The sequence below is a fragment of the Budorcas taxicolor genome, chromosome 21 (assembly GCF_023091745.1).
Source record: "Budorcas taxicolor isolate Tak-1 chromosome 21, Takin1.1, whole genome shotgun sequence".
Lineage (NCBI taxonomy): Eukaryota > Metazoa > Chordata > Mammalia > Artiodactyla > Bovidae > Budorcas > Budorcas taxicolor.
The window spans coordinates 72,986,770-73,013,871 of record NC_068930.1 but is presented as its reverse complement, the minus strand read 5'-3'; the positions used below and the strand labels follow the sequence as shown (position 1 = coordinate 73,013,871).

The window sequence follows — 27,102 nt, the reverse complement described above, 5'->3', positions numbered from 1 at the left end:
GGCCTGGGGGTGGAGATGCAGCGCTGGGGCAGCTCGCTGGGGCGGGAGGGTGGGGGTGTCGAGGGCAGAGGCCCGGAGGTTTGCGTCCTCTCCTGGAGGAGCAAGTGTCCCTGGTCCTTCTCTTTCAGCCCCAAAAGGAAGGGACAGCTGCGGACGCTGTCCTGGGTGCTCAGCTGCTCCCACCTCTGACCCAGATGAAGTGTCTATACCCCACCCCTCCCAACCAGGCTGAAACTCTGACTCTGGAGGAAGACAAAAAGGTCCTCCTCCCCCCAAATACACACCAACGCCAGGAAGGGAGCCCCCAAGTCTTCCTTTCGTGAAGGGATTGCCGTCAATTTGGAGGCCTGGGGGGTGGGGGCAGGGGCAGCTGTTGGAAAAGGTTGTGCACAGCAGGGCCCAGGGAGGGGTGGGGTGCCGGCTTGTCTGCAGTGCCATGCTGGCCCCTTCACTGGCCCCCAGCGCCCTACAAGTGCCCAGGGCCCCCGGGGACATCAGGGAGGACCCCGGTCTGCTTGAAGCTGTCACAGCCTTTTTCTGGAGACTGCCCTCCTGCACCCCCCTGGGTGTCTGTACTGACTCAGGGGGTCCCTCCAGGCCAGGTGTGCTGAATGGCGCCCTCCCCTGGGCCCTGGGCCCTCTTTTCTCTTGGTCCCCACGTGAGGTCCCTGTTCGCTTTTGTATCTGCCAGATGTCTGTGTGTTCCTTCTGGGGAGGGGAGCTTCTGGAAGACCCCCACCAGGGATGAGGGCCCAGCCCAGGGCCAGACCCAAGCAAGCCTTCAGCCCACAGACAGATGACTGCCCACCTTCCAGCCAGCCGCCTACATGCACCCCCCACCCAAGGGGCCTGCGCTAGGCAAAGGGCCTTGGACTGGGTCTGTTAGGCCCACCGTGGCCCCTCGAGCCACCAGCTCCCCAGCTTGGGGCATATTCTAAAAGTCAGACTAACCCACACTCCAGCCCTGCTCCCACCGGAGGGAGTCAGAAGCAGGCGGCTCAGCCCACGCCGGCCCTGTTACCAGGGTCGAGGCCGGACTGGTCCGAGAAGTGCGGGCTGGCGGGACAAGACTGGGAAACCGAGGCCAGGGAGGCCGCGGCCCGGAGATAGGCCCCGGGGAGGGGCGGGAGCGGCCGGGCTCCGCCGGCGGCCCGGCCCGGCCCCAGGGCCTCCCGCCGCGCGCTCCCGCTCCCCGTGGAGGGGACGCCCCGGGCGGCGGAGGCGGATGTGGGCGGGCGGCCGGGCGGGGCGGGCGCGGGGCGGGGAGAGGGCGGGCCGGCGGGGCCGAGCGCGGCGGGCGGGCGGGCGGCCGGCCCAGCGCAGCCGCGCAGCCAGCGCATCCCGAGGAGCGAGCCGGCGGCCGCGCACGAGCTCCGGGCCCGGCGGCGCGCGAGGCCCGCCCGAGCAGCGCCCGCCGCGGCCTCCAGCCCGGCCCCGGCCGGCCGGTCCGCGGGGATGCGGAGCAGCGGGCGCCGGAGGCCGCGGCCCGGCTAGGCCCGCGCTCTCGCCGGACGCGGCGCCCGGTGAGTCCCCGCCCGCCGCCCGCCGCCCGCCGCCGGGGCCCGGATTTCCTCCCCGCGGCCGGGCCGCTTTGTTCGCGGCCGCCCGGGCCGGGGCGCGGGCCGCGCGCGGCCGGAATGGAGGCGCGGGAGCAGGAAGTGGCCGAGAGCGGCCTGGGCGGGGAAGGCGCGGGCCGGGCGGGCGGCGGGGCGGCGGGCCTCCGGCCCCAGCCTCCCGCATGACCTTGGGGAAGCGGCTCCGGCGGGCGAGGCCCGGGCCGGGGCGGAGGGGTGCGGCCGCGCGCCGGGGTCCGTGGCCGGGGGTCCGTGGCGGCCGAGGGCTCCCCGGGCGCCCGGCCAGCGGGGTCCCGGCGCACACTGGGTGCTCGGGGGCCCGGGGAAAAGACTCGACCCGGCTCTCGTTCAAGTTTGTGGGTGGGCCCTTGGAAGGGACTTCATTTTCCCATGGACAAAAAGTTGTCCGTGGTGGCTGGGTGCCCAGGCCCTCCCACAAAGGACTACAGCCTTCCTGGGCCCTGAGACTGGTTCTGCAGCTGGGTGGGTTTGCGAGTGCTGCCCACCCATCCCCGAGGCTGGGGCTCCTGCCCCAGGTTGGGGGGATCCCGGGGCAGCTGGTGAACTTGGTGGGTGGGATTGGGTCCTGGCAGTGCTGGTGGACAGAGCTGGGGTTGTGGGCTTGTGCTCTGGGGCCAGAGATGCCCCCCCCGACGGTCACCCCTGGCCCCCTCCCACCTTGCTCAGGCCACTCCTAGCTGCCCTGGGCCTCTGTTTCAAATGAAGAGTGGGGTGCACTGGTGGGGCTTGGTCCCCTGCCCCCTAGCTGAACATCTAGTTCATAAACTGGTGTTTTGGAGGCCAAGGGAGGGGGCCTTTCGGAGCAGAGATTATTATTTTTTGGAAGGTCGTGACTTGAACAGTCATAGCAGTAACTCACCTTCGTGGTGAAGGCACTCCCAGGACGGAAGCGCAGAAACAGAGGTCCCCTCGAGCTGCCCGCCCGGGGGAGGCAGCCCAGGCCCCGGCTCGGTGTGCACCTTTCTGCGCACAGGCACACCGCCCTGTGTGTGCGCGCAGATAGATTTTTACACGCGGGGCTCTCAACAGCTGTTTGGCCCTGTCAGCAGCAGACCCATTCACGGGCCCACCCGTGCAGAAGTCTTTGAGTCCAGCCTTCTGCCTCCAGGCCACGCCCACTCGAGTGTCACCAGAGCCCCCTGTGCGAGCCAGGCTGGCTCTGAGTCCCGGCCCTGGTGGTCCCTCCTCCAGTCTCACTTAACATGCCTGCCTGTGGGCCCGCTGACGGGGGTCAGACACAAAGCAGAGAGTGGGTCCTCTTGCCCTTCTAGGTTTAGCCCAGGATGAACAGTGCACAGCGGCTTTCTCCAGGAGCCCAGGAAGGTGGGCTGTGGGAGATGCATGTAGGGAGTGTGTATAGGAAGGGTGTATATGTAGGTATATACCATGTTGGAGATACTTAGGGGTGTCTGCCCAGCTTGAGGGTCCCAGAGAGGAGTCTTTCCAGGCCTACCCTCCTGAGTGCCCAACTGGAAGGGTAGCGGAGGACTGCTTGTGGGGAGAATGCTGTTTCCCAGGATGCTCAGGACCAGTGATGTGGGCAGTGGGTTTTGAGGGGTGCCTAGGAGTTCATCCAACAGGGGAGCAGAGGGGTGGGCCACACAGGATCAATGGCCAAAGTGTCTGCTCCCGAGGAGGCTGCTGGTGGGCCCCCGAAGGGCTGGTGCCGGGCCTCCGTGTTTGCACAGCCCCCCATCCCCGGCTTGTTGCCTCCTGAGGGCTGTAATTATGGGTCTGTAACCACCCTGGACTGGCTGCTCCTCACAGACAGGACTCGTCTGAACCTCTCTTTGTCCCCAGTGCCCAGTGCTGAGCCTGGCAAAACCAGAGATGCCTGGCCCATGTTGGCCGAATGAATGAACTGGTTCAGGCCAGCGGGGCACTGAGGTTTAGGGGGGGCCTGGGGTTTCTCTGGGGTGGGTCTGTGAGGGGCCGTGTGTTGCCCTGGAGGGCTCCAGTTCGTCTGCAGCAGTTGCCTGCATGCCTGGCCCTGCCTTCATGTTGGAACTCCTCTGCTTCCCAGTCTGGGACGGAGAGGAGGAGGCCTGGGTCCTTCTCGGGAACTCCTGCCTTGGGGCGGGAGCACCATGGATGGGGAGACCTGGGTGCCCTCGCCAGGGGACTGCGGAGGCCAGGAGGTGTGGGCCGAAGCAGTCAGGGAGACTGCCTGGAAGAGAGGGTTGGCAGGTTAGGGAGGTTGGGATATACCATGGGGGGGCCTTTTGGGGACAGGGGTCATTTGTACAAAGGTCAGGGGAGGTGGGAATGGTCAGAGAGGGGGACAGTGAGCTCTGAGGGCTTTGGGGTCCGGGAGGCGTGGTGGCAGGGGGGCTTACAGCCGGGGGGCAGGGCAGGCCTGGCCCTGGGAGCCGTGTGAGTGACTTGGGATCTGGAGCCGGGGTGGGAAGGCCGTGTGGGGGTAGGCGGCAGCTCTGAAGGCTAAGGGGGACAGGCCACGTGGGAAGGTGCGCCTGAGCTGAGACCCTGGGCGCCACGGGCCTCTTGGGTTCCCCTGAGGAGTGTTCCCCGGGCCCAGCACAGCCTCACACTTCCCTTTGCTTCCTACAGAGGCTGTCGGCGGCCCGCTGGGTGCGGGGTGGACCCCACCGAGAGGCACGAGAGTGAGGTCTGGGCCGCGTTGGCCCGTGGGAGCCACAGCAGCATGGACGACGTGGCCGTCGTGAAGGAGGGCTGGCTGCACAAGCGAGGTCAGTGCCCGCGGGCCGGCCCGGCTCAGGGCCCCGAGTTGGGCCCATGGCTCCTCGGGGGCTGGAGGTGGTGTGGGCTGTGGCTGCTGGACCAGCAGGGCCTCCCTGAACTCTGGGAGCAGCCCAGGGGCACGTCCGGGGCCCGACATCCCTGCGTCCTGGGGGACACAAGCCCCCACAGGGCCTCCTGGCTGGGAACGTGCACCCCAGGCCAGCGTGCAGCCGGTGGAGCTGCCGCCTGGCCCAGGCTGCGGGCGGGGAGAACCACCCGCTTTCCTGGAAGGCAGCAAGGACTGGGGCCTGGGCAAAGCCTGGCGCGCTGGCGGCCCAGGGCACTGCCCGAGGGCTCCTGAAGGCAGGGCAGGGCTGGCGGGCCTGGCCCGGAGCCAGTCTCGGCTGGGCTGTGGGCAGGAGGGGGCTCCACACCGCCCGGGGCCCGGCGTGCGGCAGGCTCATGCTGGTGCTGCCAGGCCCTGGCCCCTGCCCAGCCTGCTCCCTGCTCGCCCACGTGCCCAGGGAGGGGCTCTCGGGGAGCTGGTGGGATGGGAGCTTGGGCCTGGGCCCCTTGCCTTGCGGCCCTGCTGCCTCGCTGCCTCCTGTCTCATAGAGGCCGGACAGGCCCGGGGGGCAGGACAGGCCTCGGGTCGAGGTGTCTGAGGCGTTCAGGCAGGGCGTGCTCTCCTGCTCCAGGCTGGGGGCTGGTTAGTCACCACCTGCTCCCCCAACTTCCCCTTCCTGCAGACCGGCTCCAGCTCTGGCCGCCCCACACTAGCTAGCCGCTAGCCCCCACTCCTCACGCATGCCCTCCAGGGACGGTGTCCCCTCTCCACCTCAGGATCCCTCAGGCTGCTGGGAGGGGGACCTCAGGCACAGGTGGGCAGCCGGGGAGCTGTAGTGAGAACGGGTGCTGTGGGACGCGCAGGAGCCGCCCAGCGGAGCAGGCTGGGAAGCTCGGGAGAGGTGGAGATGAGACCCCGGGCGCAGCAGGGGCGTGAAGCAGGGGTCACGGATGTGGTCAGCGTGAGCTTTCAGAGCTCGCTCCAGCAGCGGTTGGGGGCACAGTGTTCGGCCTCTGGACGGAGGTGGGGCAGCTGCAGGGGCCTGTGGTCCGTGGCCGGCCCCCCAAGGGCTTCCTGCAGCGGCTGGCCCTCTGGGTCCCCACCCCCAGCATTGACCCTTTCCTGGTCCCCGCCCCCCATCCCTGCCAGGTCCCGCCCTGTCTCCTCACCCCGTCGCCCTCTTCGGGGTCAGGCCTGAGCCTGCCTGGGTCTCTGCTGTCCCCTCTGCACCTGGCGGAAGCGCAGGCACACACTGGGGTCCAGGGCCTCTGAGTCCTTGGCAAGCGTTGGTCGACTGACTGACCAGGGACTGACCTGGGAGATGCCTGGGGCTTGGGGCTGCCGGGCCCCCCGGCCCAGCTCCTGGGGTGTCCACTAGCCAGCCCGGTTTGGGTGGAAGCGCCCCTCTGACGCCTGGGTGAGTCTGAGTGGGCCACTCGGGGTGTGTGCCTTCTGGAGGGGTGGGGGCATCCAGGCAGCGCGCCATCACCGTGCCCTTCTCCACGGGCAAGTGTGTCGCGTCCTCAGGCCTTTGTGTCCCCGTCTGTGCGGTGGGAGCGGTCGGGGGCGGGCCCCGGACCCTGGGCGGAGCGCAGCGAGCCTCAGGCCTGACAGAGGCCCTGCGTCTGCCCTGCCTCTGACTCACCTGCCCACTGGGTGGTGTGCGGTGTGGTGGGGCACACCGGCCCCTGTGGCCCAGAAGGGGCCGTGCCTCGCGCAGGGGGTGGCCCGGGTCCACACCCACGGTCCCCGCCGGGGACCCTGGTGTCACTACCATCTTGTTCACTATATCTGTGCGTCTTCCACAAATCTGTTCTCCCCCGAAGTGTGGGCTCTTCCTGTGTGCTGCGCTTTGAGGTGAAAGGGCAAAAGGGGCAGAGGTCACAGCCGGGGTCGGGGGATCCAGAGTGACCCCGATTCGGGGCTGGAGAGCTGTGGTGGTGCCATTTCTTGGGCTGCGGGGGGGACTTGTGTTTCCGTCCTGGGGGTCTGCAGGTGGGTGGCTGCGTGCGCCCAGCCCCTCAAAGTGGGCGGGAGGGGTCGGTGTGAGCCGCTCCTGTGTGCTCCCCCCCCTGCCCTGCCCCCACCTCTCAGGACTGGCCGGAGGAGGACGTCAAGGCCCCCAGTGCGGTCGCTCTGGGTGGAGTGGGGGCCTGGGCCGGGAGTGGGCAGGGGGCTCCACCTTCCCCTCCCCACCCCCACTGCCAGGGGTCTGATTCTGAGTGTGGGGGGGTTCTGACTGTCCTCCAGCTCCTCACGGACCCCCGAGTGCCCCCACGGTGCCTCTTGTTATGGAGGTCAGGGGGCTGCTGTGGGCCTGTGGGCAAAGGGCGAAGGCACTTTAGGAGCCAGCAGGTGTCGGCCTGAGAGCTGAAGGGCAGGCAGCGAGGGTCTGTGTAGGACAGACCCCCGGGCCCAGCTCCTGCCCCCGTCCTTCAGGGGCTGCACCGCTGACTTGTGTGCTCTGGCTCAGAGCAGCCGAGCGAGCCGGGGAGAACCTGCCTGGCAACCAGGCTCCGTCCCCACCCTGCGGCACCCAGGTGCGGCCTCCAGGCCTCCGGGGAGCCTGCGGCCAAGCTGCTAGAGGCTCAGAAGGACAAGGGTCGGGCCAAGTGGGGCTGCAGGGACCGTGGGCAGAGCTCCCGCGAGACAGCTGCACGTCCTGAGTACGAGTGGATGTCCCAGAGGCGGGCGGACTCCCTGAGCAAAGCGGGATGCCGCGAGTGGCGGGCAGACACCCCCCGCCGTGGGAGGCCGCCCCGCGTGGTGGGCGTCTGCCTCTCAGCTCCAGCCGAGGCGCTGGGGAACTGGGCTCAGTGAGGCTCACGGAGGCCGCTTTGCCAAGATTCGGCCTTTTATGTGTGCTCTCTGACTTTCGAAGGTGGACAGCTTGAAAAACCAGCCCTCCTCCAGGAGGCAGGGCTGCTTGGACTTGGCCTGCAGTCCAGCAGGAGCCCCCACGCCGCGGCCTGGCAGGCCGGGGCTGAGAGGCGGGCGGAGAGCCGGCCTGGGGGCACGGGGTTCACTGCCTGGGAGCCTTCCTGGGTCTGGCCCCCACTCCCCCAGTGAGGTCTACCTGGCAAGGCCCTGTGTTCCTCGGGCTCGGGGCAGGGGTCAGGGGGCAGGGTCTGGTCCTGGGGGCGCCTCAGGCCTGCCTCTGTCGCGACCCTAGCCAGTGGCTGGCCCGGACCTTTCCCTGGTCCAGGCTCTCGCCAGCTCACTGAGCTCCTCCCTGGCCTCCTGGTGGGGAGTGGGCTTCTGGGCCGTGCCGGCCCCTCCCCTGCTGCCACCTCAGTCCTGGCCGTTCCTGCTTCTGGCCGCCGCCCTGGGCTTCACCTGCTCCCTCCACTGGTCCCGGGAGATGGTCGTCCCACCTGCTGTCAGCCTCCCACCCACCGCAGGCCTGAGCTTCCCCCCCACAGGGTGGGGCCGTGCGGGTGAGCCTGGCTCTCCTCGAGGAGGCCGAGGTTCTGCTGGCCAGAACACGGGGCTTGTGGGACCCCCAGGGGAGGGGTCTGCCCCCTGCGCTGTGCGCCCCGGGCCCTGCTGAGCTGAGCCCCCCGGCTCCAGTGTCTGGCCCAGTGAGGCGCGCCCAGCTTCCCTCCGCATCTCGCCATGGGGGCCATCTCGCCACGGGGGCCGTGGCTTTGGCCCTGGTGGTCCCCTTGGGCCGCACGGAGCAGACAGCCAACCCCAAGGGTGGGAGCTGGCGTCTGGGGGCGGGCTGTTCCTGGGGGGGAGCGCCTCCAGCCCGCGGGTGGTGGCGACCTGGGGCCCATGGCGTGTGGCTGAGGCTGAGGCCCGCGGGCCGGTGTGGGGCCGAGTTTCCTGTTTTGTGAGCAGGCTGAATTTTCCCTTCAAAACAAACAACAAAAGAGGAAGCTTGGGCGTCCTTGCGCTGGGGGTGAGGGGTCATCCCCGCCCCCGCCCCGGGTCCCCAGACTCAGACGCTGCCCCTGTCTGCTTCCTGGCCCCACGCTGGCGGGTGGGGAGGGCCCTGGCCCCTGGGAGCTCAGCAAGCGCCCCTACAGGGTCGGGGAGGGCGTCCCACCCGCCGCGGTCCTCTGGGGCAGCCTGGGCCGGGTTGCATCAGGCCAGTTCCTAGAAGTGCAGTGGGGGTGCGGGTGTCCCCCCTGGCCAGGCTCGTGGCCCACAGCTGCCCCAGGGGCCTCGCGTGACTGCTCCCCCGGGGTGGGTGCCCTTGGTGTCTGCCCGTGCGCCCCCGTGTGGGTCCCTGGCCCCCTCTGGCCGCTTGGCAGAGGGCCCCGGCTCCGGCCTGCGTGCGCCCCACGCAGCATGCTCCCCCTGCTTTCTCATCTGTGTCGCGCGGCTCCCTAACTGTCAGAAATAACACACTCCTGTCTCAGGAATGTTGGAATTGATGGGGGTGCTGGTTACGTGTGCTGTTGCCCCTGCCAACCTTGGGGCTGTGGGCTGAGGGCCCTGGGGCGCTGGGTGTGTGCCCAGGACTGAGCCCCCTGAGCCCGGGGCTTTGCCTGCGGGGCCTGCCTGCCCCCGGGCCTCAGCGGGATCCACAGGGTCAGGGGCCCCATACCAGGCTGACCTCAGAGGAGCCCTTTGGCCGAGAGGATGTGCTGCTCCGCCCCGGGCTGGGGTGCAGGATGCCTGGTGACCCTGAATGGGGGGCTCTGAGGAACTAGGAGGGGATGGGGCCAGGGTGGGTGTGGCTGGGAGCGCGAGGAGGCAGGGCCGGGCGTGGGGAGGATGCAGCCTGCCGGTCACAGGGTGGGCCGCTGGGAGAGGGGGCCGCTGTGACGGGCTCCACATTGGGGAGCGGGCGGGCCGCTGGGAGAGGGGGCCGCTGTGACGGGCTCCACATTGGGGAGCGGGCGGGCCGCTGGGAGAGGGGGCCGCTGTGACGGGCTCCACGCTGGGGAGCAGGCAGCCGGGCGGCGGGGGCCCCCGACAGTCCCGAGGTCCCTGACGCCTCTGCCATGCGGGTGGTGTTCTCTCCTGGGGGGATGTTGGTGCTCAGAGCCCCTTGGCCGGGGGAGGCTGGGCTCGCTTGGATGCCCCCTCTGAGCGTCTGGGCTGTCGGGTGGGGGGCGTGGGCACAGGGCAGGCCCCGCTGCCCCCACCGGCCCCCCGGGAGCCGGTACCGCCCGTCTGCTTGCTCCCCTGCCTGCGCGTCTCCTCTGCCCTGCCCCGCGGGGCCTGGCACCTTCTTGGGTTTGGTTGGGTCCATCCTGGGCTCTTGGCACAGGGGTGAGAGGTATGTCCCTAGGGGAATGTTGTGGCAACCCAGCACGTGTGTGCATGTGACCTTGGGCAGCCCTGCCCGAGGGCCAGGGCCTGTGACCCAGAGGCCAGCAGCTGAGGGAGGAAGCCTTGGACTTACAGGCCTGCAGGCTGCCCCTCCACCTCCTGTCCCGAAAGCGCGGGCGCCCCTGCGGCAGCGAGGCTGGGCGCCCACGCAGGCCCAGGGCGGCAGATGAGGCCCAGCAGGCAGCCGCAGGGAGAACGCGTTGGGTCCGTGGTGGCGCCTGGGCAGTGGGGATGCGGCCGTTCAGCAGGCGAGGTTTCTGAGTGAATGGTGATTGAGTGAGGGGCATCCAGCCGCTGGGGGACAGGGAGACAAGAGGCGGGGCGGTGGGGTGGGCAGGAGGCCCCGTGTCCCAGGGACAGGACCCGGGACGGAGCCAGGGGGGCAGCTCTGAGGCGGTGGCGGGGGGGGCGCCCCTGGGGCCCAGTGCCAGCTGGATGCGCGCGGGGTCAGGGCCGCCACTTTCTCTAGCCGGTGCAGCGGATGACGTGTGGTGCCCAGGGCGGAGGCGGGGTTTTCAGAGAGGGTGGCCAGGCCGGCGGACGTCCAGGCCGGGCGGGCGTGCAGGCAGGGCAGTGGTGGGTCGTGATTGGCAAGAGGCCGGTGCTGCCCTGGGGCAGTGGGAAGCGGGAGGGCAGCTCCTGGGGCCTTCTGCTCTGCCTCGGTAGGGGTTCCAGCGTGCCCCGAGTGCACCCCTGGCTGCCACCCCGCCTGCCCGCGTTCCTCTGCAGTCTGTGCGCCTTGGACCTTCCTTGCTTGATGTCAGAACCAGAGACCTCATGGCTTCTCAGTCTCTCCAGAAGCAGGCCTGGCCCGGCAGTGGGACCTCGACTCTGGCCCCAGCTGCCTCTCTGGGACCTTGAGAGCCCCTGCCTTGGGCCTTGGATTCCCCAGGGAGCGGCTGCTCATGACGCTCCACCTTCTGTGCCTGCGGGCTGCTGGGGACGGCTCAGGGCCCATGTGGGGGTGCACCCCTCTCCCCCATCACCTGCACTGGGCCGGGACTGGACGCCCATCCTCTCCGCTCCTCCGAACTGCCCATTGTGCCCCCAGGAGGACCTCATGAGTGCTGCGTCCCCAGGAGCAAGGAGCTGGCGGTGTGGTTTGCGCGGCAGACCCGGGCTCTGCTGGGGGGGGGCTGCGGCCACTCCCAGGCACCGGCTCTCGGCGTGTGCTGACCGTCCGGGGCCGAGTGTCCTGCCGGTGGGATGGGGCCTGCGGACGTGGGGACGTGGCCGGCTGCAGGCCTGGCTGGCTGGGGCATGCGGTGGCCGATGGGTGTGGTGTGGGGGCACCGCGCGGGAAGTGCCGTCAGCTGGCGCCCGCTCCCTGGGCCTGCTGGGGCTTGCTCCGCTCTGGAGGAGCAGCACGGTGCTGCCTGGCCCCCTGCCAGGCTGCCTGCCACCCACCAACGCCGTGGCAGTGCGTTCATCCAGCACTTGCCCCGAGAGCTGGGGACTCAGGACCGGCTCAGGGGCCCGTGCGGGGGGCTCAGGGTGGGGCTCAGAGGGGCCAGATCCCCGGCGGGGGAGGGTGTGCCCGTGGCAGGCCCGGGTTCCGGGAGCCTGCGTGCTGCTTCCCCGGGGCCCACAGCTTGGGTCTCGGCCTCTGGGTCTCCTGCCCGCTGGGACCCGTGCTGGGACTCATGCTGGGCGATGTGCTGGGGGATGTTGGGGGGCTGGCCGTCAGCCTGCGTTCGTCCTGTCCCCGAGCTGGTCCCCGGCCCGGCTGTGGGAGGCCAGCGATGCTAGAGAGGAATCCCCTCCTTCCTTGGGAGTCCTGTAGCCGCTTCCTGGAGATGAGCTGGCGTGGTGGAAGGGCCCCGCTGGCAGACCGTCCATGGGGATGCTGAGGGGCCCCTGGGGGGCAGGAGAGGAGGGGGTCCCGCCCTGGGCTTCCCCATCTGTCCCCAGCACGGGCTGTGGGTGCCTGTCGTGCCGTCCCCCCGTCGTCGGCCTCCAAGTGTTATGGCCAAGTGCACAGCACGGCGTGGCCAGGCCCTGGGCCGGCGGCCCTCCCCGCGCCCTGTCTGTGCTGAGCTCATTCCCATGCAGGGCACAGCCCAGGTCGCAGCTGGCAGCCCCCAAGTGGCCGCCTGGCTGGACGTCTGCAGGCGGGAGCGTCCCAGAGGCTGAAGAACAGGGTCTGTGTCTCCGAGCCTCGGCCCTGGCCTCCTCCCGCCATCCCCGCGCCGCAGCACGGCTGCTGCCCCTCCGCCGGGGGCCCGAGGCGGGTGCGGCCCCCCTCTAGTGCCCCAGGTGCGGAGCTGGCGGGGGACCCAGCAGGCCTCACGGGCCTGTCCACGTTGAGTGCCTGCCCCCGGCTTCTCTCGGCCTGCGCTCCCCCCACCCCCACCTGCCCAGGTCGGGTCCCCAGAGCCTGCGTGGCCCTGGTGGCGGACTCGTGGGGGCACGGTGGGTGGGGTCCGCAGCTGGGGATGGCGGGGTCTGAGGCCTGGGCCGGGGCGTGGGGAGGTCCTGCTGGCAGCCAGCGTGGGGCGCGGCGCTGGGGGCCCACGCTGGGCGCGGTGGGGGCGGCAGCATTTGGTGAATGAAGATGGATCTGGGGGCTGCTCGGGTGCGGCGCGCATCGCTCTCCCAGCGCACTTAGCGTCCCGGGGAGCGGCAGCTGGCGGGACGGGAGGCTCTCCATCAGGGGCCGACAGCTCCAGACTGGCGCGCAGGCGGGTGGGGCGAGTGGCGGGCGGCGGGCAGCCCCCAGCCAGCTCTGCCCCCCACCCTCACCCTCCTCCCCCAGTGCTGGCACAGGCCGTTGAGGGATCCCCAGCCCTGGGACAGGAAGCGCCGTGCTAGCCACCTCCCCTGGGGGGTCTCAGGACTGGATGGGGACCCTGCTAAATGCTGCCGGGCTGGGGGCAGGTCACCGGCCGCCTCCTGGGCCCTCCTGGGTGGGTCAGTAGTGTCTGGGCCTGGTGGAGACCCCTGCCTGCGATCCCTGGGGGATGGCGGGAAGTTCCTGGATGCCCCTCGCATCCCCCAGAGGCCCCAGAGGCCCCAGATGGGAGTGGGCCAGGGTGGAGGAGCGGGCGAGGGGAGGGGGTCTGGGCCCTGCTCGGCCTCCAGGTGGCCGCGTCCAGGAAAGCCCGGCCCCCTCCCCTCCACCGCCCAGTGGCCCTCTGCTGAAGTGGGCGCCTAATTAGTAAGTCCTCTGCTGCCGTTCAAACTCCTTGCTCTGCAAAATGGAAATGAAACGTTTTTTCTTGGTGTCAGTATGAAAAATGGCAGTCGCTGGGACGTCACGGAGGACATCTGCTCTGGTTCTCTGGCGCGTGTACGGCTGATACTGCAGAACTTGGGGGGAGACTTTCCCGGGGACCTGGGTGACCCGTGGGTGGGACAGGGTCTTCCAGGCCTGGCTTCACAACTGTGAGCTGGGCCCCCCGGACGGCAGGAGGGTCATCACGTGGGCAGGAGCTTCTGCTCTGAGTGCCCACCCTGGGGACCTGCTGAGGGTGGGCTCGCGTCTGCCAGGCGAGTCTGGGCGTCTCACTCTCGAGTGTGGCGCTAGCTGCTCGGCACTGGATGCCAGGTTCCTGGAGGGCCCTTAGGACTGGGCTAGCCTTCATCAGGTCCAGGCGCCCACCTGACGCCCTTTCCAACACAGGCTGGGGTGGGCTCTTCGTCAGAGGTGGGTGCTTTCCCACAGCAAGCCCCGCCTGCCCACCCGGCCTCCACCCCGGGGGAATCAGGGTCCGTGCCTGACCTGGCCCAACCCTCGACCTGGGGATGAGGGTGTGCAGGCCCAGCGCGTGGCCCAGCGGCCCAGCCTCACACCTGCCTGCATTTCACCCCCGGGGATCGAGGTCCGTGCCTGGCCTGACCCTCGACCTGGGGACGAGGGTGTGTGGGCCCAGCGCATGGCCCAGAGGCCCAGCCTCATACCTGCCTGCCCTCCACCCTCGGTGATCGGGGTCTGCCTGGCCTGACCCTCAACCTGGGGACGAGGGTGTGTGGGCCCGGCGCGTGGCCCAGCGGCCCAGCCTCACGCCCGCCCGCCGCGTCCGCAGGGGAGTACATCAAAACCTGGCGGCCCCGTTACTTCCTCCTGAAGAACGATGGCACCTTCATCGGCTACAAGGAGCGCCCGCAGGACCTGGAGCAGCGCGAGTCGCCCCTCAACAACTTCTCTGTGGCCCGTAAGTGCGTGGTGGCCGCGGGCGGGTGTCCCTGGGCGTCTGCAGCCCCTCGTGGGCCCCCCGGCCTCTGCATCAGGCTGGCAGCCCTCGGGGACTGTTAGTGGCTGGCAAGGCCCTAGGCTGTTGGGGGCAGAGTGCTACCCCCGGAGGCACTGACGGGCCCCCAGGGCTTCTCCCCAAGGCCCGGGCCTGAGGCATGCTAGAGTGGACTGGCTTCAGGGGCCTGTCTTCCCGGCACAGATTCTCAGAGGCCCCGGCCCCGTGGGGGCGCGTGTGCCCACCTCAGCGGGGTGCAGGCTGGGTGGGTATGGCAGTGCTGCCGGGGGCATCTCAGGAGGCTCAACGGATGGGCGCATTTTTCCTAAAGCAGGTGCTGCTGTGGCCTCATGCACCTGCAGGGGGCGGCAGGTATGACCGCCTGAGGCGGGGGCACTGAGGTGTGAGGACAGGCGGCCCGGCGGGGCCTCCAGCCTGGGTGTCGTGCCCAGGGCTGGCCCGGGACACAGGCCTGGGGGTGGGGGAGTGATGGCTTGTTTACGGCAGGCCCCGGGGCCCGCCCACCTGCTGCTGGGGCACAGAACGCAGGCCCGGCCCTACCCGGCTCCTCGTAAGCCCCCCGCCCTCCCTGCCGTGAGCCCTGGGAGTCCGGGGCCGCCAGCTCCCCCACCCCGCGTCAGACCAGGGCTGTGGTGCAGGGTGTGGGGGTGGGTAGCACCATGGTCCATCCCCCAGCCTCGGCGCCTGCAGATGCCTGGGTGGGGCCGGCCTGGTCCCTGGGCTGTCTGTGCAGAAGGAGCAGAGGCCCTGACCCCGACCAGGCCCTGGCTGGGGGCTCCCTGGGGTGCTTTACCAGGGACTGGCTCCCGAGAGCCCTGAACCCTCCTCCCAGGCTCCCCGGGTGTCAGCAGAGCGGTAGGTAGAATGGCGGGGGGGGCCCGGGAGGCAGGGCCCCTCCGGCAGCCCCGTGGCCGCGAGTCGGGGCTCCCCATGGGGCCCCCGGGGCTGGGCTGGGGGCTTCGGGCCTGGGAAGGATGCTCAGCTGGGCAGCTGCCACCTCGTGGGGGAGGAGGTTCCTTGGGAGTGTTGCCCGAACTCAGCGCAGGGGAGTGTGGGGGCCGTCGGGACACACATGGGAGGTGGGGACCACCCAGAGGGGCTTCCAGCAGCAGGTGGGACAGGGGCTTGAGGCAGGCCTTAGGCCGCAGGAGCAGGAGCAGAGCGGAGAGGGAGGGCTGGGTGGCTCCGCAGGGGCCTCTGCGGCAGGGGCTGTTCACTGAGGAGGAATTGCCGGGGTGGGGGGCGAGAAGTCAGGCCCTGGATGGGGGTTGACCACCTGGGTCCTGGGGACTCCTGGTGGTCTCCGATGGGCAGAGTGAGTTGGAGGAGGGTATGCAGACCCCGATGGCTGCCACACAGATTTTCCTCCCTCTCCTGCCCCGGGTAGACGTGGGCCCCCAGCACCACTCCCCACCCCCACCACCCCGGAGACCCCCGCCCTGGTCCCCAGCCTGGCAGACCGTTCCTTGCTTCCTTGCACTCGGCTGAGCCCGGCGGGGCCCCCGCGGTTGCCAGGGCCTAGACACTGGAATGTCGGAGGCCCCTGCCCTGGCCCCAGGCCCCTCCTGCCTCCACCGGCCGAGCTGGAACCCAGCCCCGCTCCAGGCCCTGGGCGCTCCCACAGCTCCTTCGCAGCAGGTGTGTGCGTTTGGGGCACGTGTGCTCCAGACGTGCGTGCGCTCCCAGGCCTGCCAGCCTGTCTCTGCTCCTGCGTGCACCGGGGTTGTGGGCAGCAGCGTGGAGAGGGTCAGCCCAGGTGGCCTCTGGGGTGGACGGGTGGCCTCTCCAGAGGATGAGTCATTACCAGCCTCTTATCCCGGGCCTGGCCCTGTGCTGAGATGGGGCGGGGAGCCCGCTGGTCCTCATGTGGCTGGGGGGTGGGACGTTCCTGCTCGGGAAGCTGGGGAGCTGCTCTCCCAGAGGCCTCCTCCCTGCCAGCCCCTCCTCAGGCCCCCCAGGTCCCCCATCCTCCTACTGGTTGAGGACCATGTCCTGGGTGGCTGGGGAGCTGAGAGACCAGAGGACAGGCCTTGGAGATGGATCCGTCCAGTTGCAAACACCCCCTCAGGGGCACTGCCTAGCTCTCAGCAGGGCTCCAGCTGGAAGGGAGCTCTGGCCCCCTTTTACAGGGCGGGAGGCTGAGGCTTGGAGAGGTCTGGCCTGCGGTGGGTGGGCCGGGATGCTGTGCAGACAGGTGCTGCCTGCCCCTAGAATGCCAGCTGATGAAGACGGAGCGGCCGCGGCCCAACACCTTCATCATCCGCTGCCTGCAGTGGACCACGGTCATCGAGCGCACGTTCCACGTGGAGACGCCCGAGGAGCGGTAGGGAGCGCAGGCGCCGCGGCCGGGGAGGCCCTGGGCCCCGGGCAGGGCCGGGGTCTCACCTGAGCATCCTGCAGGGAGGAGTGGACCACCGCCATCCAGACGGTGGCCGACGGGCTCAAGAGGCAGGAGGAGGAGACGATGGACTTCCGGTCGGGCTCACCCGGCGAGAACTCGGGGGCTGAGGAGATGGAGGTGTCGCTGGCCAAGCCCAAGCACCGCGTGGTGAGCCCCAGCGCTGCCCGGGGCCCTGCTGTCACGGCCCCCCACACCCCACCTCCCAGCCCCTGCACGGAAGCGGGGGAGAAGCGCTGGGCGCAGGGAGGCCTGGGTACTGTTATCCCATCCCCCAAACCCCAGCGTTCCCAGCTGGGGCACACAGCCCTGCAATCTCCCTTGAGCCCTGGACCCCCAAGGACCATCCCCCCTGCCCGCTGCCCCAGCCTCACTGTCCTTGGCCCCGAGGCTGCCCGCAGAGACCCCGGCCCCGCTCAGCACTGTTGGGCCGCCGGCAGTCAGCGTGCTGCCCCTGATCCTGGCGCCTGCACGCTGCCCTCAGACCATGAATGAGTTTGAGTACCTGAAGCTGCTGGGCAAAGGCACCTTCGGGAAGGTGATCCTGGTGAAGGAGAAGGCCACAGGTCGCTACTACGCCATGAAAATCCTGAAGAAGGAGGTCATCGTGGCCAAGGTAGGGGCTGGGGCCGGGGGGCGGGGGGCCGGGGGGCCGGGCAGGCGGCTCAGCAGTGCCTATCTTCCAGGACGAGGTGGCCCACACGCTCACAGAGAACCGCGTTCTCCAGAACTCCCGGCACCCGTTCCTGACGGTGAGCGCCCCTCATGCCCCTGGGGGTGGAGGCGTGGATGCCCAGCGCTGGGGACCCCAGTCCGTCCTCCCTGCCAACCCAGCAGGCTCAGAGCTTGGATGATAGTGGGCGGGCCTGCGGGAGGGGCATGGGGGTGCACAGAGCGGGCAGGGGCTCCCGGCTTCCCTCTGTCCTGCTGAGACCCCGGGAGGCCGCACTCCCCACGCCCACCCTGCTGCTCACGGGAGGCGCTCCCTGTCCTGGGGGAACTCGGCCCAGGAGGGATGTAAGGAAAACCCAAGCAGCAAGGCGTTGGCTGGATTTAGCCGCCAGGCCTGGCTGGCCGCGCTCCCAGGTCAGCAGTCAGGCGACCGGGCCAGCCTCTGGAGTCTTGTCCCCGGGACCACTGTGCTCAGCACGGTGTCTGCTCTCCAGGGGACGCCTGGTCTAACACGGGGAGAGAGCCGAGGAGCAGGCGGGCTCCTAAGATGTTTTCTCAGGAGAAGTGTGAGGTGTTAAGAGCAGACACTGTTTGTCCGCCCAGCTAGAGTTATCATGACCGTGGCTTTGCCGCCTCCGCTTCATTTTGCCCCTTCCCCTCTGTCTGGCCAGAGGATTGTGAGAAGGCCAGGCTTTGTCATGCCCTCCGCTGGGTGCCGGCCACCTCAAGTCCTGTGGAGGTCCGGACTCGCTTGCCTCCCTCTGGCTCTCCCTGGGGATGGGGGATGGAGCAGGACGTGGGGGAGGGTCTCACATCTGTATCTTCGTGAGCCAGGGGGCCATCCCACCAGTGGTAGTCTTTCTTTTGAAGTGAGGCTGCCTGTGGTTTGACCCGTGAGGGCAGTGGGTTGCATCCTGCAGGGGAATCTCCACGTGGTCACTGGACCTGCAGCTGCTGGTCCTCGGGCATGGCCTTTGGGGCAGCTGGGGGTCTCCTACTCCCCAGGGCAGACCCCCTGCCCAGCCAAGGGCCAGGTTCCAGCTCTGCTTCCCTCGCAGGCCCTGAAGTACTCCTTCCAGACACACGACCGCCTGTGCTTCGTCATGGAGTACGCCAACGGGGGCGAGGTAGGGCCTTGCCCCAGCGCGGCCCTCTCTGAGCCCCAGGTGTTGTGGGGGGTGGCCACCCTCCCCACTCCCCGCCGGGTTAGGGTCTCTGCCCCGCGGCCCTGGCCGAGGTGGCTGGCCCGGCTCAGGCTTCTCGTCCCGCAGCTCTTCTTCCACCTGTCCCGGGAGCGGGTGTTTCCCGAGGACCGAGCCCGCTTCTACGGCGCCGAGATCGTTTCGGCCCTGGATTACCTGCACTCGGAGAAGAACGTGGTGTACAGGGACCTCAAGGTGGGCGGGGCCGGGGAAGAAGCCGGGGGCGGGGCTGGGGAAAGGAGTCGGTGGGGGGAGGGGGGAGGGGAGGAGGAGGGAAGTCAGGGCGGGGCTGGGGAGGGGGGGGAGCAGGGGAGCAGGGGTGGGGCAGGGACGTGGGGAGGAGACCTGGGGCGGGGCGGGGCGGGCATGGGGCGGAGGCCGGGCCGGGCGGGGAGCAGGGGTGCCAGGTGGGGAGCAGGGGTGCCAGGTGGCCGGGAGGCGGGCTGAGCTGGAGGCCAACTCCTGCAGCTGGAGAACCTCATGCTGGACAAGGACGGGCACATCAAGATCACCGACTTCGGACTGTGCAAGGAGGGCATCAAGGACGGCGCCACCATGAAGACTTTCTGCGGGACCCCCGAGTACCTGGCCCCCGAGGTGCGCACAGCTGCACCCTCGTCCCCGGGCCCCGCCCCCCCTCCCGCCCTCCAGGCCCTCACGTGCCCTGTGCCCTCTGAGCCCGTGCCCTGCACCCCCAGGTGCTGGAAGACAACGACTACGGCCGGGCGGTGGACTGGTGGGGGCTGGGCGTGGTCATGTACGAGATGATGTGCGGCCGCCTGCCCTTCTACAACCAGGACCACGAGAAACTCTTCGAGCTCATCCTCATGGAGGAGATCCGCTTCCCGCGCACACTCAGCCCGGAGGCCAAGTCCTTGCTCTCGGGGCTGCTCAAGAAGGACCCCAAGCAGCGGTGAGCCCTGCCCCGAGCCGCCCTCCACCTACCTGCCCCCTGACACCCCCAGGAAATGCCCAGCAGGCTTTGCTGGTGGCTGTGTGTGATGTCCTTAGCCTGGGCTGGCCCAGGCAGGGTGGCCCCTCATACCTGGTCAGGAAGACCCTGCCAAGCTGGCAGCTCCTGCCCACCTAGCGCCCTGCACCGGCTAGACTTTGCCATGGAAGGGGCTGCTCTTGTTATTTGCTGCGTGGCAGCCAGCCTCAGCCTGAGCCGGGCCCTGGGCCCAGCAGGCACGACCGGTCACCTTGGCTTCCGTTTGCCCCCCAGGCTTGGTGGGGGCTCTGAGGACGCCAAGGAGATCATGCAGCACCGATTCTTCGCCAGCATCGTGTGGCAGGACGTGTACGAGAAGAAGGTGCGCGGGGCCGTGCCCCGGCAGCACGCCCGCTCACCTGCACCTGCTCACCCCCCCCCCCCCGCACATCTCCCACCTGCACCTGCTCACCCCCACCCGCACATCTCCCACCTGCACCTGCTCACCCCCACCCGCACATCTCCCACCTGCACCTGCTCACCCCCCCCCCCGCACATCTCCCACCTGCACCTGCTCACCCCCACCCGCACATCTCCCACCTGCACCTGCTCACCCCCACCCGCACATCTCCCACCTGCACCTGCTCACCCCCACCCGCACATCTCCCACCTGCACCTGCTCACCCCCACCCGCACATCTCCCACCTGCACCTGCTCACCCCCACCCGCACATCTCCCACCTGCACCTGCTCACCCCCACCCGCACATCTCCCACCTGCACCTGCTCACCCCCACCCGCACATCTCCCACCTGCACCTGCTCACCCCCACCCGCACATCTCCCACCTGCACCTGCTCACCCCCACCCGCACATCTCCCACCTGCACCTGCTCACCCCCACCCGCACATCTCCCACCTGCACCTGCTCACCCCCCCCCGCACATCTCCCACCTGCACCTGCTCACCCCCACCCGCACATCTCCCACCTGCACCTGCTCACCCCCCCCCCCGCACATCTCCCACCTGCACCTGCTCACCCCCACCCGCACATCTCCCACCTGCACCTGCTCACCCCCACCCGCACATCTCCCACCTGCACCTGCTCACCCCCACCCGCACATCTCCCACCTGCACCTGCTCACCCCCACCCGCACATCTCCCACCTGCACCTGCTCACCCCCACCCGCACATCTCCCACCTGCACCTGCTCACCCCCACCCGCACATCTCCCACCTGCACCTGCTCACCCCCACCCGCACATCTCCCACCTGCACCTGCTCACCCCCACCCGCACATCTCCCACCTGCACCTGCTCACCCCCACCCGCACATCTCCCACCTGCACCTGCTCACCCCCACCCGCACATCTCCCACCTGCACCTGCTCACCCCCACCCGCACATCTCCCACCTGCACCTGCTCACCCCCACCCGCACATCTCCCACCTGCACCTGCTCACCCCCACCCGCACATCTCCCACCTGCACCTGCTCACCCCCACCCGCACATCTCCCACCTGCACCTGCTCACCCCCACCCGCACATCTCCCACCTGCACCTGCTCACCACCACCCGCACATCTCCCACCTGCACCTGCTCACCCCCACCCGCACATCTCCCACCTGCACCTGCTCACCCCCACCCGCACATCTCCCACCTGCACCTGCTCACCCCCACCCGCACATCTCCCACCTGCACCTGCTCACCCCCACCCGCACATCTCCCACCTGCACCTGCTCACCCCCACCCGCACATCTCCCACCTGCACCTGCTCACCCCCACCCGCACATCTCCCACCTGCACCTGCTCACCCCCACCCGCACATCTCCCACCTGCACCTGCTCACCCCCACCCGCACATCTCCCACCTGCACCTGCTCACCCCCACCCGCACATCTCCCACCTGCACCTGCTCACCCCCACCCGCACATCTCCCACCTGCACCTGCTCACCCCCACCCGCACATCTCCCACCTGCACCTGCTCACCCCCACCCGCACATCTCCCACCTGCACCTGCTCACCCCCACCCGCACATCTCCCACCTGCACCTGCTCACCCCCACCCGCACATCTCCCACCTGCACCTGCTCACCCCCACCCGCACATCTCCCACCTGCACCTGCTCACCCCCACTCACATCTCCCACCAACACCTGCTCACACCTGACCCCCGCCTGCTCACCCCGCACATCTCCCACCAACACCTGCTCACCCCCGCACATCTCCCACCAACACCTGCTCACCCTGCACATCTCCCACCAACACCTGCTCACCCTGCACATCTCCCACCAACACCTGCTCACCCCGCACATCTCCCACCAACACCTGCTCACCCCCACTCACATCTCCCACCGACACCTGCTCACCCCCGCACATCTCACACCAACACCTGCTCACACCTGACCCCCGCCTGCTCACCCCGCACATCTCCCACCAACACCTGCTCACCCCCGCACATCTCCCACCAACACCTGCTCACCCCGCACATCTCCCACCAACACCTGCTCACAGCTGACCCCCGCCTGCTCACCCCGCACATCTCCCACCAACACCTGCTCACCCCGCACATCTCCCACCAACACCTGCTCACCCCCGCACATCTCCCACCAACACCTGCTCACCCCCGCACATCTCACACCAACACCTGCTCACCCCCGCACATCTCCCACCAACACCTGTTCACCCCCGCACATCTCACACCAACACCTGCTCACCCCCGCACATCTCACACCAACACCTGCTCACACCTGACCCCTGCCTGCTCACCCCGCACATCTCACACCAACACCTGCTCACAGCTGACCCCCGCCTTCTCACCCCGCACATCTCCCACCAACACCTGCTCACCCCGCACATCTCCCACCAACACCTGCTCACCCCCGCACATCTCACACCAACACCTGCTCACACCTGACCCCCGCCTGCTCACCCCGCACATCTCCCACCAACACCTGCTCACCCCCGCACATCTCCCACCAACACCTGCTCACCCCGCACATCTCCCACCAACACCTGCTCACCCCGCACATCTCACACCAACACCTGCTCACACCTGACCCCCGCCTGCTCACCCCGCACATCTCCCACCAACACCTGCTCACCCCCGCACATCTCCCACCAACACCTGCTCACCCCCGCACATCTCCCACCAACACCTGCTCACCCCCGCACATCTCCCACCAACACCTGCTCACCCCCGCACATCTCCCACCAACACCTGCTCACACCTGACCCCCGCCTGCTCACCCCCTCACATCTCACACCAACACCTGCTCACACCTGACCCCCGCCTGCTCACCCTGCACAGCTCACACCAACACCTGCTCACACCTGACCCCCGCCTGCTCACCCCGCACATCTCACACCAACACCTGCTCACACCTGACCCCTGCCTGCTCACCCCGCACATCTCACACCAACACCTGCTCACCCCCTCACATCTCACACCAACACCTGCTCACACCTGACCCCCGCCTGCTCACCCCGCACATCTCACACCAACACCTGCTCACCCCCTCACATCTCACACCAACACCTGCTCACACCTGACCCCCGCCTGCTCACCCCCTCACATCTCACACCAACACCTGCTCACACCTGACCCCCGCCTGCTCACCCTGCACAGCTCACACCAACACCTGCTCACACCTGACCCCCGCCTGCTCACCCCGCACATCTCACACCAACACCTGCTCACACCTGACCCCCGCCTGCTCACCCCGCACATCTCACACCAACACCTGCTCACACCTGACCCCCGCCTGCTCACCCTGCACATCTCACACCAACACCTGCTCACACCTGACCCCCGCCTGCTCACCCCCACTCACATCTCACACCAACACCTGCTCACACCTCACACCTGCTCACACCCCTGCCTGCTTACCCCCACTCACATCTCACACCCCCACCAGCTCACCCCCACTCACATCTCACACCCCCACCACCTCACACCCCCGCCTGCTCACCCCCACTCACATCTCACACCCCCACCAGCTCACGCCCCCACCAGCTCACACCCCCGCCTGCTCGCGCCCCCACCAGCTTGCGCCCCATACACGTGAAGAGGCTTTCGAGGATTGAGGCAGCATGCTTCCTGTACACGTGGTTCTCTGCTTTTGGCCCTCTGTGGGACCCACAAGCTCCAGGCCCTGGCCCGTGCTGGCAGCGTGGCTGACAGACCCAGGAAGGTGGTCCCTAGGCTTGCTAGGTGTCTCTCCTCAAGCCCGCTTCCACCCTGTTGTCAGCGCACCCCTCCTCTGCAGGCTACACGCAGCCAGCTGGACCTCTGTCCCTGAGACGGGGCTCCCCGACTCTGCCCTCCTCCAGCCAGGGTCCTGCCCCAGGGATTGCTGCCTCCTGGCCCTGCCTTCTGAGGGCTCTGGTGCCAGCCCTGACCCAAGACCCAGCCTGCTAGTTGCTGCTAGTTCCCAGGCAGACCTGACCCTGGGCCAGGGTGGAGCACATGGGGGTCCTTGCTTCCTCCCATGAGTCTGGCCCTTTAAAGCTGCCCTCGAATCCTGGGTCACGGTGGGTCCTCTGCAGCCTGACGCTGCCTGGCCACTGATGCCCGGGGCCGAGAGTGAGGAGGGCAGCCCTGCAGGTGGGTCCCTGAACGGCGAGGTCCCCCAGGGCACCCAGGCAGGGGAAGGCCTGGCCACAGGCTTGTCTCCTGGGTGGGGAGCTGTGTCTGGGTCCAGGTGTGCCGGGCAGTGGGAGCAAGGCCCATAACCCACGCCCCCCTCCTGCAGCTCAGCCCGCCCTTCAAGCCTCAGGTCACGTCTGAGACGGACACCAGGTATTTTGATGAGGAGTTCACAGCCCAGATGATCACCATTACGCCACCTGACCAAGGTGAGGGTGGCCTTCCCCGCTGACCCCTCAAGACAACAGAATTCTGTTCAGCATTTTACTGGGCGGCTCCCTCTCCTGTTAGGGGAGAAGGCAATGGCACCCTACTCCAGTACTCTTGGCTGGAAAATCCCATGGACGGAGAAGCCTGGTAGGCTGCAGTCCATGGCGTCGCTAAGTCAGACACGACTGAGCGACTTCACTTTTCACTTCCCCTCTGCAGGGTGGGTGCCAGGGCTGCAGTCCCCTGGTCCCAGGATCGTGGGGGCGGGGGTCACTGAAGCTTGTTGTGGAGTCTGGGGGGTGATCCCTCGGGGCCTACCTTGGTTTCCCCAGTGCCCGGGAGCTGAGCCGTCCCTCCTGTCCACAGATGACAGCATGGAGGGGGTGGACAGCGAGCGGAGGCCCCACTTCCCCCAGTTCTCCTACTCGGCCAGCGGCACGGCCTGAGGGGCCTGCTGGGCCGAACTCAGGACACCGCGGCGGGCGGCCACGTGCTCTGGACGATGCTTCCCGAGGATTGGGAGGAAGCCTTGCACGGAGGATCTGTATTTAATGTTTTTTTATTTCTGGATGCGTTTGGGTGGAACCACGCCGTCTGCCAACACGGATGGGGAGGCGCCCCATGCCACGGGCAGGGCCGCCCACACTGGGGGCAGAGGGCCCCTGGCCGGCTGGCTCGGGAGGAAGACGTCCTGCGGTTTCTCTTAATTTATTCATCCAGTTCTCCAGATGCTGCCTCGGCCTTTGGAGCGATTAGATTCCTGTAGGAAAGCAACGACTTCTGCAGCCATGGGCTCGCCGGTCCCCGTGGGCCCTGCCCGTGGCCCCTCCGTCCGTCTGGCCAGCTGTCCCCAGCTGCCCCCATCTCCCCCGACCCCGCAGCCCCAGAAGCCATCTGGCTGGGGTGCTGGCCCAGCCCCCTCGCTCGGGGAGGGGCTGAGCAGAGGCTGCAGGAGGGCGGCCCCCACGATCAGGCTGGGCCAGGGCTGTGGTGAGATACAGGGGTCGGGTGCCACCTGTCGCTCTCTGTGTGTACTGGGGTTTCTGATCTCAGGAGAAAGCCCTCCCTGCGCCCCTTTCCCACTGGGACCGGCTCCCCGATGGCTCCCCCGGTAGCACGTGTCCTTCTAGAAGCTTCACTCCCGCTGTCGCCCCGGCCCTGCCCGGCGCCCTCTGCAGGGGCCATCGCTGTGCCCTGTGCGCCTCCTGGCCAGACGCTGCGCTGCACCAAGGCGTTTTTTTATACTCAACTTTAGTATTTTTACTATTATGAAACTTTCCCTCCAAATTCTTCAATAAAAATTGCTTTTCAACTCTGGCTCGTTTTGCTGGGTGGCGAATGGAGGTGCATGTGGCTGACCTCCTGACGGAGCACCTGGCCTTCCTGTGCCCAAGGCGGCCTGCCTGGAAGCCCGGGGACCACCTGAGAGGGTGTCCCTCACCCGCCTCGCAGGATTCGCCGGGGAGTCGGAGGGAATGCCCTGGCTGCCCCTGTGCCCACGGCTTCACCCCAGCCCCACACCTCAAGCAGGCCACCCAGGCTGCACAGCTGTCTGCCCAGCAGCACCATCCATGCAGCAGGCCTGACCACCAGGATGGACCGGGACCCTGCAGGGCCCACTGCTGGCTAGGACAGACACTCCAGCCACCGCCAGGCCCTGGGACCTGAGAGGACCAGAGGGCAGCCTGCCAGGGGTCACGCAGCAAGCCCGGGACAGCTGGGAGGGGGCCCAGCGGGATGGGCCTCGGGCGCCACCTGGTGGGTGCGGAGAGACGTTGCCGCGCAGCGCCGGCCTCCGGGCGGGCCATCGGTACCTGCAGGGAGGGGCGGGGCCTTGCCCTCCCCTCTAGCGGACTCCGCCGTCTCTTCTCCCGGCTCCGGGGCAGGTGGCCGACAAGGCATTCCTTGGAGTGGGGTGGCTGCCCGCTTGTGCTGGGTGGGGTGCCTGAGCAGTGTGGGGTGCCGGAGGTCCGTCCAGGCCTGGGGGCGCCTCTGGAGCCGCCCAGTTCGCTCTAGCGCAGCCCCACCTAGCAGGACTCCTAGCCCTGGCCTAGCAGCTCTCCTGGAGGCCACAGACACGCCGAATGCTGCCTGCTGGGCGTGCTCTAGACCGACTTCAGAAAGAAAAAGGCGCGCTTCAGACCGGGAGCCTGGGCGCCGCTTCAGACCGGGAGCCTGGGCGCCGCTTCAGACCGGGAGCCTGGGCGCCGCTTCAGACCGGGAGCCTGGGCACTGTTGGTGGGAGTGCACCATGGCACAGCCCGCGGATAACGGTACGGAGGCGCCTCAAAGCAGAGCTGGGACCACCACGGGGCCCGGCAGCCCCACTCCTGCACGCACGCATGTGCCCCAGAGAGGGGAAGGCAGGGTCGGGGAGGCGTGCATTTCAACACCATAGAAAAGGGGGAAAGGTGGAGACCAGACGATACAGCAGTGCCCGATGATCCCAGACTTGAAGCAATGGCACCCCAATGTGGCCAGTGCGGTGTGGAAACCCGGGGGGTGTCGCTGAAGCTGAAGCTGGGGCGTAGTGGGGGCAGCTGGCCAGGGAGAGGGGCTTGAGCCACTCCTTCCCACGGGACCCCCTTGGGAGATGGGGTGATGGCCCCAGGGGCATTCCTTGGCCTGGGACAGGCTTCAAGGTCATGGGCACGGACACAAGCGTGACCTTCCTGTGTCCCATCCAGGAGGGTTGGGCCAAGAGGGGATGAGCCAGGGGCGAAGACCCCAGAACATCCGGACCTTCCCACAGGCGGGGCTGTGGAGGCACCTCCCCGGCAGAGTAGTGGGGTGCGGGGAGTCGGGCATCTCGGGGAGAAATTCGCGGGGCCATCCTGGCCTGGCTGGCAAGGCCACAGCAGACCTGGAGGGGCCTGGTGAATTGTGGCCCCGGGGGCAGTGAGGCCCAGCAGGGCAGCCTGGCCGGCAAGGGAGGCTGCAATGCTCGCCCATGTCCTACCCTGTCCTTCACTAGGCCAGCCCCCTGAGGGACAGGGAGATGGGAACAGAAGCGCCTTTAGCATCTGGGGTGCCCACGGGTCAGGCCAGCTCCCAGCTCCCAGCTAGGGGCCGGCCAGGCTGGGGTGTCGGGATGGCACAGGGTCGGGGCCTTCCCCGAAGTAGATGCCAGCCCAGGAACATCTGCTCAAGGCTCACCGTTCAACACTCAGCCCGCCCTTCCACTCTGAATCT

The 27,102-nt window shown here is 68.4% G+C and overlaps 1 protein-coding gene across 1 annotated transcript; it reads left to right on the top strand.

Annotated features, from left to right (window-relative positions):
• The first annotated feature begins 1,451 nt into the window (after positions 1–1,451).
• AKT1 (AKT serine/threonine kinase 1) lies at positions 1,452–25,223 on the top strand. Its single transcript, XM_052660180.1, has 14 exons — positions 1,452–1,523; positions 4,164–4,303; positions 13,674–13,802; positions 16,071–16,182; positions 16,260–16,407; positions 16,742–16,873; positions 16,944–17,009; positions 17,988–18,056; positions 18,201–18,326; positions 18,600–18,728; positions 18,830–19,044; positions 19,357–19,444; positions 23,807–23,909; positions 24,277–25,223. Exons 2-14 carry the CDS (start codon positions 4,258–4,260, stop codon positions 24,354–24,356), a joined length of 1,443 nt encoding a protein of 480 aa, XP_052516140.1. The 5' UTR covers positions 1,452–1,523; positions 4,164–4,257; the 3' UTR covers positions 24,357–25,223.
• Positions 25,224–27,102: the final 1,879 nt, after the last annotated feature.